At 49.9% G+C, this 18,897-nt stretch overlaps 1 protein-coding gene across 3 annotated transcripts in view; it reads right to left on the reverse strand.

Annotated features, from left to right (window-relative positions):
- The window catches only part of MIER2 (MIER family member 2), a 34,028-nt gene extending 15,677 nt beyond the window's left edge, over positions 1-18,351 (reverse strand). For 2 of the 3 annotated variants that reach the window (XM_053372269.1, XM_053372268.1), the window contains exons 1-4: positions 18,297-18,351; positions 7,900-7,987; positions 5,058-5,218; positions 3,290-3,415 (exon numbers count right to left, since the gene is read on the reverse strand). In XM_053372269.1, coding sequence (XP_053228244.1) covers positions 3,290-3,415; positions 5,058-5,218; positions 7,900-7,987; positions 18,297-18,305 — 384 coding nt within the window. In that variant the 5' untranslated portion in view covers positions 18,306-18,351. Of the gene's footprint in view, positions 1-3,289; positions 3,416-5,057; positions 5,219-7,868; positions 7,988-18,296 lie in introns of those variants that run through there. The other variant, XM_053372270.1, reaches the window with a different exon arrangement.
- Between the last annotated feature and the right edge of the window lie 546 nt (positions 18,352-18,897).

The following is an 18,897-nucleotide window of genomic DNA, read 5'->3' on the forward strand; positions in this document are numbered from 1 at the left end:
CTCTGGGGTTGCGGTGCTCATCTCGCTTTATTGGCCGAGGGAGCCGGCGTACAGCTTCCGGGTCGTGTGGCCAGCATGACTAAGCCGCTTCTGGCAAACCAGAGCAGCGCACGGAAACGCCGTTTACCTTCCCGCCAGAGTGGTTATCTATTTATCTACTTGCACTTTGATATGCTTTCAAACTGCTAGGTTGGCAGGAGCAGGGACCGAGCAACAGGAGCTCACCCCGTCACGGGGATTAGAACCGCCGACCTTCTGATCGGCAAGCCCTAGGCTCCGTGGTGTAACCCACAGCGCCACCCACGTTCCAATGGCACATGTTAATTTATCATTAAGAGCTATAACCCACACCTCTTCATACCATTCCTCCATCTTATATTCTGCTTGCCCCTTCCTCTTCCTAGCTATCATAATTTGTGCAGCCGTCAAGAAAATTTGTGAGCAAGTCCTTCCTAGCTGCGAACCTTCCACCCCGTCGTAAATTGATAAGAATGCTACCTCTGGACTTTCGGTCAGCTTTAACCCAGGTTTTTTTTTTTAATGCACACACAAACACACCATTATGATATGATGGAAGCTTTGCTTTAATATTCGCCTTCAAGCCCCTAAATGGCTTTAGAAATCATAATTCCCCAACCCAGTGGCTTGCACAACAACTTCCCACTAGTCCCAGCTGGTATGGCCCTTTTAGAGAGAGAACACGGCCATTGGATTAGCAGCCATCGATACCCTTCTCCTCCTCCACGATTCTGTCTAATCTTCTTTTAAAACCATCCAAATTGGCTGCCCCTGTGGCAGGGAGTTCCATAGATTAACAGTGTGCTGCGTGAAAAAGGGCTTCCTTTTATCTGCCTTCCAACACTCGGCTGCGCTGGACGTCCACAGCTTCCTGAGAAAAACTGTTCTCCTCTTGATTCTATAAATCATAATTTTATATATATATTGCAAACTGCCCTGCGATCTTCGGAGGAAGGGCAGTACAGAACTTTAATAATTAACGATGATGATGGTGATGATGATATAGTGGACCCTCCAGATACGAACTTACACTGGTGCCTCGCAAGACGAAATTAATTCGTTCCGCGAGTTTTGTCGTCTTGCGATTTTTTTCGTCTTGCGAAGCACGGTGTCGGGAAAGTTTTGGAAAAGCTTCAAAAATCACCAAAGTCTTTAAAAACCTCAAAAAAGGCTACCACACCGCGTTCTATGAGTTGCTCCTCGAAGTCAAGTTGCAACTGTATTAACGGTGTTAAGAAAAAGGAAACAAACTTGCAAGACGTTTCCGTCTTGCGAAGCAAGCCCATAGGGAAAATCGTCTTGCGAAGCAGCTCAAAAAACAAAAAACCCTTTCGTCTTGAGAGTTTTTTGTCTTGCGAGGCATTCGTCTTGCGAGGTACCACTGTAATTCGTTCCAGGGGTCCTTAAAGGTAAAGGTAAAGGGACCCCTGACCATTAGGTCCAGTCGTGACCGACTCTGGGGTTGCGGTGCTCATCTCGCTTTACTGGCCAAGGGAGCTGGCGTACAGCTTCCGGGTCATGTGGCCAGATGACTAAGCCGCTTCTGGCGAACCAGAGCAGTGCACGGAAATGCCGTTTACCTTCCCGCCGGAGCGGTACCTATTTATCTACTTGTGCTGGTGTGCTTTCGAATTGCTATGTTGGCAGGAGCAGGGACCGAGCAGCAGGAGCTCACCCCGTTGCGGGGATTCGAACCGCCGACCTTCTGATCGGCAAGCCCTAGGCTCTGTGGTTTAACCCACAGCGCCACCCGCGTCCCTTACGTACCCCGAAAAGCCTGCAACATGAGGCGCCACTTCTGTGCACGCATGAAGCATGCTTCTGCGCATGCAGTGAAACCTGGAAGTATAGACTTCTGGACTTGCCATGTTTGCAACCCGAAAGTTACATTATCCACGGGTAACATAACCCACGGGTCCACTGTAACAAATACCGTGCCACCTCTTAACTTGCCTTTTCCCTAAGCTAAAAAAGTCCAAAATGCCGCACACTTTCCTCATTGGGGTGTTACCCCACACCCTTTCTATAAAGGGGAGGGGGCACCTCAAAGGGCTTATTGGTCCTTGTGCTTCTCCAGTGTTCAAAACTCCCACTGTTCTAGGCAAATTTTGCAACAGGGAATTTCATGACTACAAGCCGTTTCTGAGCTCTGGGCCTAAGATTTCACATTAAAACAGCAGAGTGGAAGGAAAGGAAAACCTTCTTCTTCCTCCCCACTTCTAGCTATTCTCTGAAGACCGGAGGAGAGACCCTCTTAAGAATATTAGGGTGGGTGGGCAAGGACTAGACCGTGTGAAAAAACGAACACAACATTTTAGTTCGTTCATTTTGAGCTTTGTATGAGAAGAGAAGACTCCCTGGAAAAGACCCTGATGCTGGGAAAGATGGAGGGCACAAGGAGAAGGGGACGACAGAGGAGGAGATGCTGGGACAGTGTTCTCGAAGCTACCAGTATGAGTTTGACCAAACTGCGGGAGGCAGTGGAAGACAGGAGTGCCTGGCGTGCTCTGGTCCAGGGGGTCACGAAGAGGCGGACACGACTAAACGACTAAACAACAACAGCCCTTGGCAACCTGGCACAACATCACAATGTTGTCGAACTACAACTCCCGGGCTGGCACTGATGGGAGTCATAGTCCAACAATGACCAGAGGGCGTTAGGTTGGCGAAGGCTGTGCCAAACGAGAGCGAGGACGTCGGCTTGAAATAATGGGCGGCTGTTAAAACCACAGGCTGACTTTTAGCCTCTATTTAAATGATGTAAATTTGCATCCTGGCCTGGTAAACAGCGCCACCTGTCAGCAGCCACACAAACTGCACCGTGATGTCCCGCTTCAGCGGTACCTATTTATCTACTTGCACTGGCGTGCTTTCGAACTGCTAGCTTGGTGATGCGGGTGGCGCTGTTGGGACGTGTCCAAGGAAAGGGGGGCAACTGACAGGCCCCCAGCTGGCTCCAGCCCACCGGCTGGCAGCCGGGTGAATGGAAGGGCAGAGAGAGGCTGTGTAAAGCGTATTTACAGGGATTTTATTCAGCATCAGGAAAAACATGTCTGCTCCCCTTCGTGTCCAAGCAGCAGGAGGCAGAAGCAAAGGCTATACACAAACGGAGGTTCAAATTCTTGTTATTAAAAAAGCGCACCTTGTTGCGCCCACAACCTAGGTTTAAGGTGCCATTATCATATCTCGGTTTCTGTCGCTGTGCTTCTCCCATGACCCCCACGAGGACTGGAAGCAGGGAAAGTCAGCTGGCAGGGAAAACGGGACTTACCTTATCCAGGGTCATGTCTGGAAGGTTGGGCGGGGCATCGTTGCTCTCACTGTCCTGCTCGGAGATGGGGTCAGAGGCCTCGTAGCCGTAGAGCGCAAGCAATTCCTCGAACGGCATTTCAGAGTTCTGAACGGCAGGAGAACTTCCGTCAGGAAGGGAAGGCGCTCCCTACCCCACCCCCGGAGCTACGCCGGCTAGGCAGAGCATCAACGGGGCAGACTTGGCAGCTGAACCAGCCTGCATGTCATGGTAAACTATAGGGTGATAGGAAGCAGCCTTGATGCAGTCAGGCCGCTGGACCCACCCAGTTGAGTCGTATAAAATTTTTATTACGTTTACATCCTTAAGATATCAATGACTTCCCTACTTCTCTTTCCTTGGTTCATTTTACATATCATAAAAGGTAAAGGACCCCTGACCATTAGGTCCAGTCGTGACCGACTCTGGGGTTGCGGCGCTCATCTCGCTTTATTGGCCGAGGGAGCCGGTGTACAGCTTCCGGGTCATGTGGCCAGCAGGACTAAGCCGCTTCTGGCGAACCAGAGCAGCGCACGGAAACGCCGTTGACCTTCCCGCCAGAGTGGTACCTATTTATCTACTTGCACTTTGACGTGCTTTTGAACTGCTAGGTGGGCAGGAGCAGGGACCGAGCAACGGGAGCTCACCCCGTCGTTGCGGGGATTCGAACCGCCGACCTTCTGATCGGCAAGTCCTAGGCTCTGTGGTTGAACCCACAGCACCACCTGCGTCCCACATTTACATATCATAAATCCCTGCATATTTTGGAAAAACTACACCATTCTGTATTCCATTACTGCATCCATCAAAACTCGTCTACACTGCTGAATTTATCTGAATGCTGCAGGCGTTTCCAGCTGTACACAGCAATTTCCCATATATTCAATAAACGTTTCCCAATCTTCTCTAAACGTATGTTCTTCTTGTTCTCTTAGTCTATATGTTAAGTCTATAAGTTGTGCATATTCCATCAACTTAAGTTGCCTTTCTTCTTTATTCGGGACCTCGCCCGTTTTCCGTTTCTGGGCTAACGAAACACGGGCCACGCTAGTAGCATACATAAATAACATTTTTTGGAATTACACCACGTAGCACCGGTCTTGCCCCGGAAGCGGATCGGAATTGGAAGTTATTTTTCTTCTGCTTCCCTCCCCGCCCTTCCTCTTTCTTTCTCTTTCCCCCCTTTCTCTTCATCCTTTTTTTTTCTATCTCTCGCTGGACTCAGCTGGAAACAGAACGTTTTAACTGTGCTTTACGTGCATTACACAAATGGGACATGCAATTGCGAGCTTAATGGCAAATTCAATATACTGTATTTTTCTAAACCTTTTTTTAAAAAGCATTTTCATCATTTTTTTTGGTATGCGTCTAGATTCCACCTCTGTCACTCTTTTTTATTTTAGAATTGTGTTTTTATTTAGATTAGCCTTCCGATAAAAATATGTTTGACGATAACCTTTGTACAGTCGTACCTCTTGTTACGTCCGGTTCAGGTTACGTTCTTTCAGGATACTTCCCGCGGCGACCCGGAAGTAACGGAATGGCTTACTTCCGGGTTCCGCCGCTTGTGCATGTGCAGAAGCGGCGAATTGCAACCAGCGGAGACGCAGGTTGCGTTCTGCTCATGTTGCAAACGGGACTCCGGAACGGATCCCGTTCGCAACCAGAGGTACCGCTGTATTTCTTTTTCCAAACTTTAATAAAATCTATTCAAAAGAGAGGGAGAAAAAACAAACATAAAGTGCCTTACCTGGGAGGCATTGAAGCTCTTCTCTAGCTCCTCCAAAGGCTTCGCTTTCCCCTGTGAGTGTTCCTGCCGCTGATCTTCCTCAGTCTCTTCCCGCACCCCGTAGTTCTGGGAAAGGATCTCAGCCAGGTTGAAGCGATGGTCACCTGAGCCCATAGACACCACTGTATGGAACAACGGTTGGGACAATTAAGCAGGTTCATTTCGAAGAACGCTCCTCACACGAGCAGCAACATAGCACCAGGGCTGGGAGGAAATCTCCTGCCTGGCTGTTTCAGTGATTAAAAAAGGGGGTGTTGCTTTTGCAAAACGGCCCGGCAAGGGAAATTTGCAGCAAAATATAGCAAAGGTTGAAATTTGCAGCAAAATACAGTCGCGCCTTGGATCTCAAACGCCTTGGCTCCTGAACACATCAGCTCCCCAATGAACGAAACCCGGAAATGAGTGTTCCGGTTTTTGGAAGGCGAATGTCTGGCACTGCTTCCGTGGCTTCCAATTGGCTGCAGGAGCTTCCTGCAGCCAATCAGAAGCCGTGCTTTGGTTTCCGAATGTTTTGGAAGTTGGACGGACTTTCGGAACGGATTCCTTTTGACTTCCAAGGTACGACTGTATAGCAATGGTTGAAATATGCAGCAAAATATAGCAAAGGTTGAAAAAAAATCTTAAAAGGAGGGAGTTAGTCGAGTCAATCTAAACATAGATCAAAACAACAGTCTGATGTTGGGCACCTTTCTTAGGGGAGGTGATTCTGCAAGGCGTGGAGCCACCACAGAAAAGGCTCCGATACCAACACCACCGCTAGGGTACCAATCCATCTCTTACCAAAGGGCTGTGTTAGAAACTCAGATAATATAAGCTAATTGTCAAATGCCACCTTGAACTTTTATGTTTGCCACAATGAAATGTCTAGGCGTCTCCCCCCGAAAATGAAATCTCTTCTTCTTCATTTCATTTATATGAAATGAAAGCTTTTTATTTAAAGGGGGGGGATCCTTAAAGCAGCTTGCAACACAACTTTAAATAAAACCCAAAATAAAACAAATCCAATCTTCAAGGAAGATATTTCAGATCCTTCTCTAAGCGACATTTTGCTTTCCTCATACTTGTTTACCTACTTACCGTATTTTTCGCTCTATAGGATGCACTTTTCCCCCTCCAAAAATGAAGGGGAAATGTGTGTGTGCGTCCTATGGGGCGAATGCAGGCTCCTTGGCTTCAGCGATAGCAACGCGAAGCCTCCGAAGCGCAGAGGGAGCGCTCCCTCCGTGCTCCGGAGGCTTTGCGTTGCTTTCGCTGAAGCCTGGAGAGCGAGAGGGGTCAGTGTGCACCGACCCCTCTCGCTCTCCAGGCTTCAGGGATAGCCGCCACGAGTTCCCGCTGTGCTCCACAGGCTTCAGGTTCCTTTTGCTGAAGCCAGGAGAACAAGACTCTCCCGGCTTCAGCAGAGAGGGAGAGCTGCGCAGTGCCCCTTCAGCCAAGCAGGAGGAGAAATGGAAGGGGCTCCGTATCTCCTGCCGCTTCGCTGAAGGGGCGCTGAGCAGAGAGGGGGAGAATTTTTTTTTCTTGTTCTCCCCCTCTAAAACAAGGTGCGTCCTATGGTCCGGTGCATCCTATAGAGCGAAAAATACGGTAATTTATAGACATGCCCCCTAGCAGAAGGACTCTAGGAAGCCTGTGGAGTATGCTGGTTGGAGTGTCAGACTAGTACCTGGGAGATCTGGGTTCAAATCCGCCCTCCATCATGGAGCTCACTGGGTGACCCTGGAGTCAGTTCACAGCCTCCTAACCTACCTCACAGGGTCGTTGTACAGATTAACTGAGGAGGGGGGAGTGAGCCATCTACTCCTTGGAGAAAAGGGTGGGAGATAAATGCAATAAAAAAGTTCTTCTGGTGATCTGGAGGGGCCAGCCAGACGGAGACGTCAGTTGCTAACCCGGCAACCAGAGATCTCCACGTGTTTTCAGTTGGACCCGTGTCAGCCGCAGAACGCACCTGGCGCATGTCTAACACAGTCCCTAATCTAAGAGGAGGAATTCCCCCTGTCTCAGGAGGAATTGTAAATGGGCTACCTTTGAAGGTGACCCGGAAACTACAACTAATCCAGAATGCGGCAGCTAGACTGGTGACTGGGAGCGGCCACCGAGACCATATAACACCGGTCCTGAAAGACCTGCATTGGCTCCCAGTACGTTTCCGAGCACAATTCAAAGTATTGGTGCTGACCTTTAAAGCCCTAAACGGCCTCGGTCCAGTATACCTGAAGGAGCGTCTCCAGCTCCATCGTTCTGCCCGGACACCTGGGTCCATCTCCCGAGGGCCTTCTGGTGGTTCCCTCGCTGCGAGAAGCCAAGTTACAGGGAACCAGGCAGAGGGCCTTCTAGGTGATGGCGCCCGCCCTGTGGAACGCCCTCCCATCAGATGTCAAAGAGAAAAACAACTACCAAACTTTTAGAAGACATCTGAAGGCAGCCCTTTTCAGGGAAGCTTTTAATGTTTAATAGGTTATTGTATTTTAATGTTTTGTTGGAAGCCGCCCAGAGTGGCTGGGGAAACCCAGCCAGATGGGCGGGGTATAAATAATAAATTATTATTATTATTATAATAAGAGGCATTCCTCCATTTCAGGAAAGGGGAATGCCTTTTCTGAACAGATAGGGAGTCGGGAGCCCGACAAGGTCCTCACCCTGGTTCAGAGCCAATGGAAACCAGGGACAAGGTGGATGAATACAGGGCAGATGCTCAGCGACCCACCTTCCCGCAGAGGTGAGAGCCAGGTGACGGAGGAGGGGGGAAAGGCAGAAGTCCTGCAGTACCTGGCACTAGGTAGATTCAAGATCTCCGTACCTGCCGTGGTATGAAGGCTGGGTCTCCCAGGACATAAGTTCCGCGCAGGGTAGGACACAACCCTTGGACTCTGTCTCCCAACTGAGGCCTTTAAAAAAGAAAAGCAGGACACATGGTTAGTATTTATCTATGCCTTTCTAGGATTCAAAGGGACGCAGGTGGCGCTGTTGGTTAAACCACAGAGCCTAGGACTTGCTGATCAGAAGGTCGGCGGTTCGAATCCCTGCAATGACGGGGTGAGCTCCCGTTGCTCGGTCCCTGCTCCTGCCAACCTAGCAGTTCGAAAGCACGTCAAAGTGCAAGTAGATAAATAGGTACCACTCTGGCGGGAAGGTAAACAGCGTTTCCGTGCGCTGCTCTGGTTCGCCAGAAGCGGCTTAGTCCTGCTGGCCACATGACCCGGAAGCTGTACGCCGGCTCCCTCGGCCAGTAAAGAGAGATGAGCGCCACAAACCCAGAGTCGGTCACGACTGGACCTAATGGACAGGGGTCCTTTTACCTTTACCTTCTAGGATTCAAGATGCTGCTTTTTCTATGAAACCAGGAGTAGGGAACTATTCTACGTTCAAGGACCGCGTTCCCTCCTCACAAACTTTCTGTGGGGGTGTGTGCCTCATGCTCCTATCGACTGTTGTGTTTTCAGCTGTTTCAATTTATGCAATGAACTGCCCAGGGTCCCGTACTGGGAGAAAAAGCTGTATATAAATAAATTAAATTGACGGGATGAAATTAAAGACTTTTAACACCACACGCCCTTTCGTGGTAAGGAAGGCAACAGGAAAACACACTGGAAAAAGGTGGGACGGCAACTTTCAATTCCCATTGGCTGACACTGAGAGGTGCTCGCTGTGTCCGGCCGTGCCATATGAAAACAGCTGTCGGGGTTGTGACCCTTCCTCATTTTCTCCTTCCTTTTGCCCCCCTCCCTCCAACCATCCGGTTCTCCGCCACCTTCCCTAGTAAAGGTAAAGGGACCCCTAACCATTAGGTGCAGTCGTGACCAACTCTGGGGTTGCGCGCTCATCTCGCTCTATAGGCCGAGGGAGCCGGCGTACAGCTTCCGGGTCATGTGGCCAGCAGGACTAAGCCGCTCCTGGCGAACCAGAGCAGCGCACGGAAACGCCGTTTACCTTCCTGCTGGAGCAGTACCTATTTATCTACTTGCACTTTGACGTGCTTTCGAACTGCTAGGTTGGCAGCAGTTGGCAGCCACCTTCCCTGCCCCAGTCTTAATTCTCCACCGTTCCTTCACAATACAGTGGTATCTCGGGTTAAGTACTTAATTCGTTCCGGAGGTCCGTTCTTAACCTGAAACTGTTCTTAACCCTGAAGCACCACTTTAGCTAACGGGGCCTCCTGCTGCCGCCGCCGCACAATTTCTGTTCTCATCCTGAAGCAAAGTTCTTAACCCGAGGTACTATTTCTGGGCTAGCGGAGTCTGTAACCTGAAGCGTATGTAACCCGAAGTACCACTGTAGTCAATGGGCCCGAGCGGTTTTAAGAAGCGCACAAAGGAAACAGTCACCTTGCTGCAAAAGGGCATCGACATTGAAAGCTGCCCAGCCCAGAGTGAGCATGTTGAAGGGTGCACCTTGCTCTCTTAGGAAGAGAGAGCTTCTAAAGGAAGCCTAAAGGAAGAAGACAAGACCTTATATTTATACGCAACAGTAGCCGCAAGGCTATTGATTGCGAAAAACTGGAAAAGTGGTATTGTACCGACAAAAATAGAGTGGCTTGCCAAGTTAGTGGAGTACTACAATATATCCAAAACAATGGGAGAAATTGGAAGGATCTCAAAAGAAAAGATAGATAGGAAGAAGATTGGAAACAATTTAAAGTATATTTACAGAAATATTGTAAAATTAATGAATGTTGGAAGGATGCTGGAAAGAAGTTATATGGCTTTAGCAGTAATGTTATAAAGAATTAAGTAAGAATAGATTGTTAACGGGTCAAGGGGTAAAATCTAAGGTTAAATTGCGTTAAGATAAATTATGGAACAAAATCTGAGAAAGAGGGAAAGGACTTGCTGAAATAACTAATTGAATTAGAATACAAAAAAGGGAGGTGTGAGGAAGTCAAGGAAACAAGTAAATGAAAGATAAAGACATGAAAATACTGGATGGGTTTTTTTTCTTTTTTAAATGTCTTTGTTTTTAAATGTTTTTGTTTTTTCTTTCTTATTGTTTTGTTGTATTGTTGTTTTTTATTGTATTTCTTTTATTTTGGAAGTATTGTAACTTTTTATTGTTTGCTTTTCTTTTTTCTGTAATTGTTAAACTTTAATAAATATCATTTTAAAAAACAAAACAAAAGAAAAGATAGATAGGGACTGGAAGGTGTTTAAAAGATACTTGCAAAACCGTATCGAAAAATCAGAACTCCTATTAGAATAAACAAGTTCCGTTTCAAACACTGAAATACTGAATAAGATGGATAACGATGTGTAATAGAAAAAGAAGTGTGAAATTAGGCTAAAGGTGTGTGAAAGAAAGTAATAAAAGTGAAAAGAAATTGCAATTGAGTAGATTGGAATTCTAACACAAAGGTGGGGTGAGGGGTGGTGGATGGTGATGGGAAAAGGAATTATTTGTGGGATTGAGTGTAAGTATGTTTGAACACTTTTAAGGATTGTATGAAATGTATGTGTGTACGCGGGTGGCGCTGTGGGTAAAACCTCAGCTCCTAGGACTTGCCGATCGCATGGTCGGCGGTTCGAATCCCCGCGGCGGGGTGCGCTCCCGTTGCTCGATCCCAGCGCCTGCCAACCTAGCAGTTCGAAAGCACGTCCAAGTGCAAGTAGATAAATAGGGACCGCTTACTAGCGGGAAGGTAAACGGCGTTCCGTGTGCTGCGCTGGCTCGCCAGATGCAGCTTTGTCACGCTGGCCACGTGACCCGGAAGTGTCTCCGGACAGCGCTGGCCCCCGGCCTCTTGAGTGAGATGGGCGCACAACCCTAGAGTCTGTCAAGACTGGCTCGTACGGGCAGGGGTACCTTTACCTTTTATGCTTGTATATGTGTATTAATGATGAACTATTTTAACAATAAACAATTTCTTGAATAAATAAAAATAAAAAATAAGAGAGCTTCTGCAGAGACGGTTCGCCGGATTTTACAAGGCAACCGTGGGAATAAGAGCTCCCTGCCTACCAGGAAAACTTTATAGAGGAGGTTGCCTCCCAACTTAAAGGCAGGCACTCAACGTGTGCTGCAATGCGCTAGTCCCTGGTGTCTCATTAGTGACCGGCGGTGTATTCTCACTAGAGACCACCCTGTCTGCTTGTGGAAAGAATCCAATGGATGCCAAGATAGGAGTCGGAACAAGAGTGTCGACCCGTGAGTTTCCACGAGAGGCTCTCCTCCTCCTCTCAGAGCAGGGGCTGGGGTTTCTTTGCAGCTATTTTATTTATTTATTGACATTATCCCCCCCCCCCACTTTTATTTGGAAAGTGCTGGCTCCAAACTAGACGTGCACCAAATCTGAATACTGGAATTCCTGTAAAAACTCTTCCTTGCATAAAGGTCCTGTAAAAACTCTTCCTTTCATAAAGGTTTCCTCCAACGTGCAATATTTTCCTCCCCCCCCCCATTTATTAGTTTTCGCAATATTATAAACAAACACATAAAACAGACAAACATAAATCATAGCCTTCTTGAAAATTACAGTTACTAACTTTGTTAAGTGACTTCCTCACTTCCCCTTGGTTGAATTTCTTTGCATGTCCTTCTAACGGTTTTCCAAATCCCAATTTTTATGAAATCTAACTTAAACATTAACATCCTTAGATCTTCACCTTATGGAATTAAACATATTACCGTATTTTTTGCTCTATAAGACGCACCAGACCACAAGACGCACCTAGTTTTTGGAGGAGGAAAACAAGAAAAAAAATATTCTGAATCTCAGAAGCCAGAACAGCAAGAGGGATCGCTGCGCAGTGAAAGCAGCAATCCCTCTTGCTGTTCTGGCTTCTGGGATAGCTGCGCAGCCTGCATTCGCTCCGTAAGACGCACACACATTCCCCCTTACTTTTTAGGAGGGAAAAAGTGAGTCTTATAGAGCAAAAAATACGGTAATTCATCACTTAACATAAATAAAATCCTTAGCCCATTAAGTATCTGTAAGCTAACGTGCAATATTTTCCAATGATCGGTTACTAATATATCCATCCCTGCTTTCTTTTTTCAACAGAAGTTGAGATTCCAGGGGTTCCATTGCAGAATCACCACCTAGGGGGGAGATCCCACCAAAATGCTACCAGTTACAGCCAATCTCCCCTTCTTCATAAATTTATGAGGGAGGAAAAGCGACTAATAATTAATACCCTGGCTTTGGACACTTTGCATGCACATTTTTTAAAAGTAAAGGTAAAGGGACCCCTGACCATTAGATCCAGTCGTGACCGACTCTGGGGTTGCGGCACTCATCTCCCTTTACTGGCCGAGGGAGCCGGCGTACAGCTTCTGGGTCATGTGGCCAGCATGACTAAGCCACTTCTGGCGAACCAGAGCAGCACACGGAAACGCCGTTTACCTTCCTGCCAGAGCGGTACCTATTTATCTACTTGCACTTTGATGTGCTTTTGAACTGCTAGGTTGGCAGGAGCAGGGACCGAGCAACGGGAGCTCACCCCGTCACGGGGATTCGAACCACAACCTTCTGATCGACAAGCCCTAGGGTCTGTGGTTTAACAGCGCCACCCGTGTCCCGCACATTTTTTTAGGACACATCTTATTTCTGTAAATTCCGAGTTGCTGGAGCAGTTCTTAATATTGCGCTTTCAATACTAATATTGTGTTTAAATGGCTATAACCCACCCTGGGAACTTAAGACTTTAAATTGTGATTAAAAATAACGATCCATGATTCAGACAACCAAAATGATGAGAAGGTTCTGAGGACAAAGTCTTAACTTTGTGAGCATTCAGTGCTCGTCAGCGGTGGTGGCAGATTTCAGAGGAGTCTTGAGTCAGATACCCTGAGCTGAGGCTCCCTTCCTGAGGGAGCCAAACTTCACGGTTAAAAGCAGTGTTAGAAACTCATATATAAGCTAGGCACCAAATGGTTCCTTAAACCAGAGTTAAAGGTAAAGGGACGCCTGACCATTAGGTCCAGTCGTGACCGCCTCTGGGGTTGCGGCGCTCATCTCGCTTTATTGACCAAGGGAGCCGGCGTACAGCTTCCGGGTCATGTAGCGAGCATGACTAAGCCGCTTCTGGCGAACCAGAGCAGCGCACGGAAATGCCGTTTACCTTCCCGGCAGAGCAGTACCTATTTATCTACTTGCATTTTGACGTGCTTTCGAACTGCTAGGTTGGCAGAAGCAGGGACAGAGCAACGGGAGCTCACCCCGTCGCACGGATTTGAACTGCCGACCTTCTGATCAACAAGTCCTAGGCTCTGTGGTTTAACCCACAGCGCCACCCGCGTCCCTTAAACCAGGGTTACAAAACGGGACGCCTAGTTGCCATTTGTGGGGCTGGGCAAAAGTTGTATTTTTCCATTTTGCTCCCGAAATTCATTCTGATCGTGCGGGTGAAATATAACGGATAGAAATTCTACATGGTGGGGTACGATTGTGTGGAAACGGTCCAGATCCAAGGATCCCCCAGGCATGCACCTCCAGGTGGTGGAGACATCAGGCCTCTGGCCATCCTGGCACCTGGGCATCTTCGCTTGGTCACAAGTGGCCAATAGTAAAGGTAAAGGGACCCCTGACCATTAGGTCCAGTTGTGGCCGACTCTGGGGTTGCGGCACTCATCTTGCTCTATAGGCTGAGGGAGCTGGCATTTGTCCGCAGACAACTTCCGGGTCATGTGGCCAGCAGGACTAAGCCGCTTCTGGCGAACCAGAGCAGTGCACGGAAACGCCGTTTCCCTTCCCGCCGGAGTGGTACCTATTTATCTACTTGCACTTTGATGTGCTTTCGAACTGCTAGGTTGGCAGGAGCTGGGACTGAGCAACGGGAACTCTCCCCATCGCGGGGATTCGAACCTCTGACCTTCCAATCGGCAAGTCCTAGGCTCTGTGGTTTAACCCACAGCGCCACCTGGACCTCCAGGTGCAAAACCACAGAAGGGAGGAGAGTTGCCTTCCGGTCCTGTAGACATCTGCTTGGCCCTTATGAGGAAAAAGGATGCTGGAGCAAATGGACCACTAGCCTGATCCAGTAGACTCTTCTTATGTTCTTATGAGAGGCACAGGGCAAGCGGGGCGTATTAAACCATCTCCTCACTCTAGCATTTGCTTGCTTCCATGTTCCAAGCCATTGGATCACCTGAATGCAGCCCCTGTGCTTCTGTCTTCATTTGAAAACAACAAAGCGATTTCCCCTCCACTACTGATGTGATAGGGAACCTCCAGATCAGCCCCGGCCAGCATGGCTAATGGTTGGGGATGATGGGAGTTGCAGTCCAGCAACAAACCTAGACAGCATCTTAAAAAGTAGAGACATCACCTTGCCAACAATGGTCCGTATAGTTCAAGCTCTGGTTTCCCCAGTAGTGATGTATGGAAGTGAGAGCTGGACCATAAAGAAGGCTGATCGCCGAAGAATGGATGCTTTTGAATTCTGGTCCTGGAGGAGACTCTTGAGAGTCCCATGGACTGCAAGAAGACCAAACCTCTCCATTCTGAAGGAAATCAGCCCTGAGTGCTCACTGGAAGGTCAGATCCTGAAGCTGAGGCTCCAAGACTTTGGCCACCTCAGGAGAAGACTCCCTGGAAAAGACCCTGATGTTGGGAAAGATGATCCTGATTCCCGAAGGAGTAGGATCCAGAAACGACAACCATTTCCCCCCACTCTGTTTCCATGGACCTCTTGAAGCACTTTCACAGCAACAACCAGGATGGGACAAAGAGGGTGATGATGGGCCCTTGATGCCACACAATGTCAGCATTCTCATGGACATCGAGGTTCCACCAGAGATGATCTCCAAAACCTACAAAGTTGGCCCAACCTCAGCCACAACACCCTCTCTCTGGAAATCATTGTCCCACTTCGGGAGACCTTACAGCAGGGGTGTCAGTGTGGTGCCTTCCACATTTTGGAGGGGACTACAACTCCCATCGGGACGCGGGTGGCACTGTGGGTTAAACCACAGAGCCTAGGACTTGCCGATCAGAAGGTCGGCGGTTCAAATCCCCGCAACAGGGTGAGCTCCCATTGCTCGGTCCTTGCTCCTGCCGACCTAGCAGTTCGAAAGCACGTCAAAGTGCAAGTAGATAAATAGGTACCACTCCGGCAGGAAGGTAAACGGCGTTTCCGTGCGCTGCTCTGGTTCGCCAGAAGCGGCTTAGTCCTGCTGGCCACATGACCCGGAAGCTGTACGCTGGCTCCCTTGGCCAGTAAAGCGAGATGAGCACCGCAACCCCAGAGTCGGCCACGACTGGACCTAATGGTCAGGGATCCCTTTACCTTTTACAGCTCCCATCATCCTGGTCCACTGCCGCACTAACAGAGGACGATGAGATCTGTAGTCCCCACAACTTCTGGAAGATATTGTATTGGCCGCCCCTGCCTTACAGGACCAAACACTTGTGTGTCTGTGCTTCCCAGGGGAAGACCATGGCACCAGTGGTGCAATTTGGCACCCAAATCAGAAGCATGGGCAGGGTCCATTTTCAAGAACCGACGCGACCCCTGTGTTTACATCTGCATTCTGCATACCCCAAAAAAACTTTTCAGAGAGAGCAAATGTATAGGGCACGGAAGCCAACGACGTCAACTTTTAAGTGAAACACTCACAATCCAACGTGATTATACGACTTAATAATATTTACATGCTGCCCATCTGAATTCGCGGGTGGCGCTGTGGGTAAAAGCCTCAGCGCCTAGGGCTTGCCGATCGAAAGGTCGGCGGTTCGAATCCCCGTGGCGGGGTGCGCTCCCGCTGCTCGGTCCCAGCGCCTGCCAACCTAGCAGTTCGAAAGCACCCCCGGGTGCAAGTAGATAAATAGGGACCGCTTACCAGCGGGAAGGTAAACGGCGTTCCATGTGCTGCGCTGGCTTGCCAGATGCAGCTTTGTCACGCTGGCCACGTGACCCGGAAGTGTCTGCGGACAGCGCTGGCTCCCGGCCTATAGAGTGAGATGAGCGCACAACCCCAGAGTCTGTCAAGACTGGCCCGTACGGGCAGGGGTACCTTTACCTTACATCTGAATTCCTCCATTATCACCAATTTTCTGTTTCTGGTGAGTGCCTTACCAAACAAAAAAAGAAATTCCTCTACCATTTTCTAATCATCGCTTCTCAGTCATTCCCATATGATCTCGGCCTCCACCTGTACCAACCCCAAACCCCTGCAACCCTCAAGGCAGGCCCCTCAAACATGACCCACCACCAGCAGCCTCCACCAAGGGGTCCCAAACAAAGTTGGTTTGACCCTTCGAAAGCACCTGCAGTTTAACACCATCCTTAACTCTTCGCAGACCTATTGCATTAGGATTCAGCCTCCAAGTGTCACCAGCCATCACAACATTTGTTTCATTTTCATCTTTTGCACCTTGCTTGATAAGTCACTTTGGGGTGTTTTTTGGGTGGGAAGTGATATATACGCACATTTAACTCTTGAGGGACACGGGTGGCACTGTGGGTTACACCACCGAGCCTAGGGCTTGCCCATCAGAAGGTCGGCGGTTGGAAACCCCACAACGGGGTGAGCTCCCATTGCTTGGTCCCTGCTCCTGCCAACCTAGCAGTTCGGAAACACGTCAAAGTGCAAGTAGATAAATAGGTACCACTCCGGCGGGAAGGTAAACAGCGTTTCCGTGCGCTGCTCTGGTTCGCCAGAAGCGGCTTAGTCCTGCTGGCCACATGACCCGGAAGCTGTACGCCGGCTCCCTCGGCCAGTAAAGCGAGATGAGCGCCGCAACCCCAGAGTCGGCCACAAATGGACCTAATGGTCAGGGGACCCTTTACCTTTTAAATCACTCTTGGGATGTTGCCTGCTGCCTCCTTAGCCTCAGGTATGCCTCTACCACTCCCCACACCAATCGCTTTCTGCCCCCCCAAATTCCAGCCTCTGTTGCACCACCCTCCAGCCCCCAAAGCAACAAAATATTCTCCACCACCGACACTCCCAAATTTACCCTTTTCTATAAAAAGTCAGTCATGCCTCTTGCAGAATCCACTGCCAGCTAGACTCTTAATTCCCGCTCCCCTATGTATGGCTTTTTTCAGGGTCGTTCCTGTTAGTTCCTCACCCCCCCCAAAAAAAGCATGGCAATTCAAACTCTCAACCTCGGTCCAGCCACACCCCTTGAAACTCCTCTCAAGTCGCAAGAACTTGACCCCACAAGTGCTGCAGTGCGACCCTCAAAGTCTCAGCTGGCCCCGAAACACCCCAAATTTGTTCCCTCCAGAGCCCCACCTGTTTTCATTGCTCTCCTGTGCAACCCCGAAAACTTGCTCTATGCAACCCCCAAAATTGCACCGTCTCCACCAGCAACCTCCCCTGTGGCCTAGCAGACTGCCCCCCCAAATCCTCTGCAAAACCAAGTCCTTACAGGCATAAGCTACATGCACCCCACAAAATTCCAGATGCTGCACAGCCACTACTTAACCCCCCCAAAAAATCCAATGCAAAGTTCTGCAGGCACCACTTATAAAACACACTTCTCTGAACCCCTAAATCTTTGCTAGGCTTCTCAAGAGACCCCAAATTGTCTCCGTAGCCGTCAGCTGCCCCCTAAGCCATCGCTGCCCCCCGTAAAAGTACCCCCGGCCCAACAGCACCCCAAAACCAAACCCCCACAAATAAGTCCAGCCACTTCACAACTAGCAGAACCCTGAAGTTTTTGTTGCCCCCCAAGAAAAGCCACGGCACCCACCCCCCCATTCTTGCACCCCAAAGTTTTTACTGAGCTCCCCCCCCAAAAAAACCACATTCCTGATTCCTCATAGCCGGGGGCTGCACCCCCAAATCGTTGCAGCACCCCAGAAAGACCCCCTGGGAGCCCCAAACTTGTCACAGCGACACTCCTGGGCCCCCTAAGTGTGGGTTTGACCCCTAAAAGTGTAGGTTGGACCCCCACCCGACCCCCCACCCCCCCAAAAAAAAACTCCAGCTGCCAAATCCTTGGCCAGCCCCAGAAAAGTCACAACTGCTCCATCCTCGCCCCTGCACCCCATTAACCCCCCCTCAAAAGTCAACCCCCCCAAAATAAGAGGCACGTCTTCACCTGCCCAGTGCTCAGTCTTACCTGGAAGACCCCCCCCCAAAACACACACCCCACCACTTCTCCCTCAAGCAGCCCCCCCAAAACAAACGCAAGCCCCACCCCACCCCCACCTCGGCGCCCCCTCTCCCTTTTGGGGGTGGGGAGGGGGGTGGAGGAGAGACCCGACTTTTCTCTCCCCCCCCCCCGCGCTTGACACTCAAACACACACTCACCTCCGCCATAGCCGAGAGTGCGAACGGCCGAGGGGGGGGGGGAGAGCCCCGGATGTGGAGCCGCCCGCTGATTGGCTCCTACGCGCAGGAGATGGAAGGGGGAGGGGGAGGAGGCAAGAGGGAAGGGAGGAGGGGGGTAAATTCTGGGGTGGGGGGAGAGAGAGGGGGGCGGGAGGGGAAGGTGCGAGGCAGGTGAGGGAGAAGGCAGGTGAGGAGCGGGTGAGGGGAAAGGAGAGGGGGGGTGAAAAGGGATGAAGGGGGTGGACGTGGGGGGGGAGAGGGGGGATGAGAGGGGAAAGTGGGGGGGCCGAGGTGAAATGCGAGGTGGGGTGAAAAGGGATGAAGGGGGTGGACGTGGGGGGGGGAGAGGGGGGATGAGAGGGGAAAGTGGGGGGGCCGAGGTGAAATGCGAGGTGGGGTGAAAAGGGATGAAGGGGGTGGACGTGGGGGGGGAGAGTGGGATGAGAGGGAAAAGTGGGGGGGCCGAGGTGAAATGCGAGGTGGGGTGAAAAGGGAAGCGAAGGGTTAAATATGGGGAGGACCGAGGTAAAATGGGGGGAGCGGGGGGGAAGTGGGGGGGCCGAGGTGAAATGCGAGGTGG

The sequence above is a fragment of the Podarcis raffonei genome, chromosome 18 (assembly GCF_027172205.1).
Source record: "Podarcis raffonei isolate rPodRaf1 chromosome 18, rPodRaf1.pri, whole genome shotgun sequence".
NCBI classification, from domain to species: domain Eukaryota; kingdom Metazoa; phylum Chordata; class Lepidosauria; order Squamata; family Lacertidae; genus Podarcis; species Podarcis raffonei.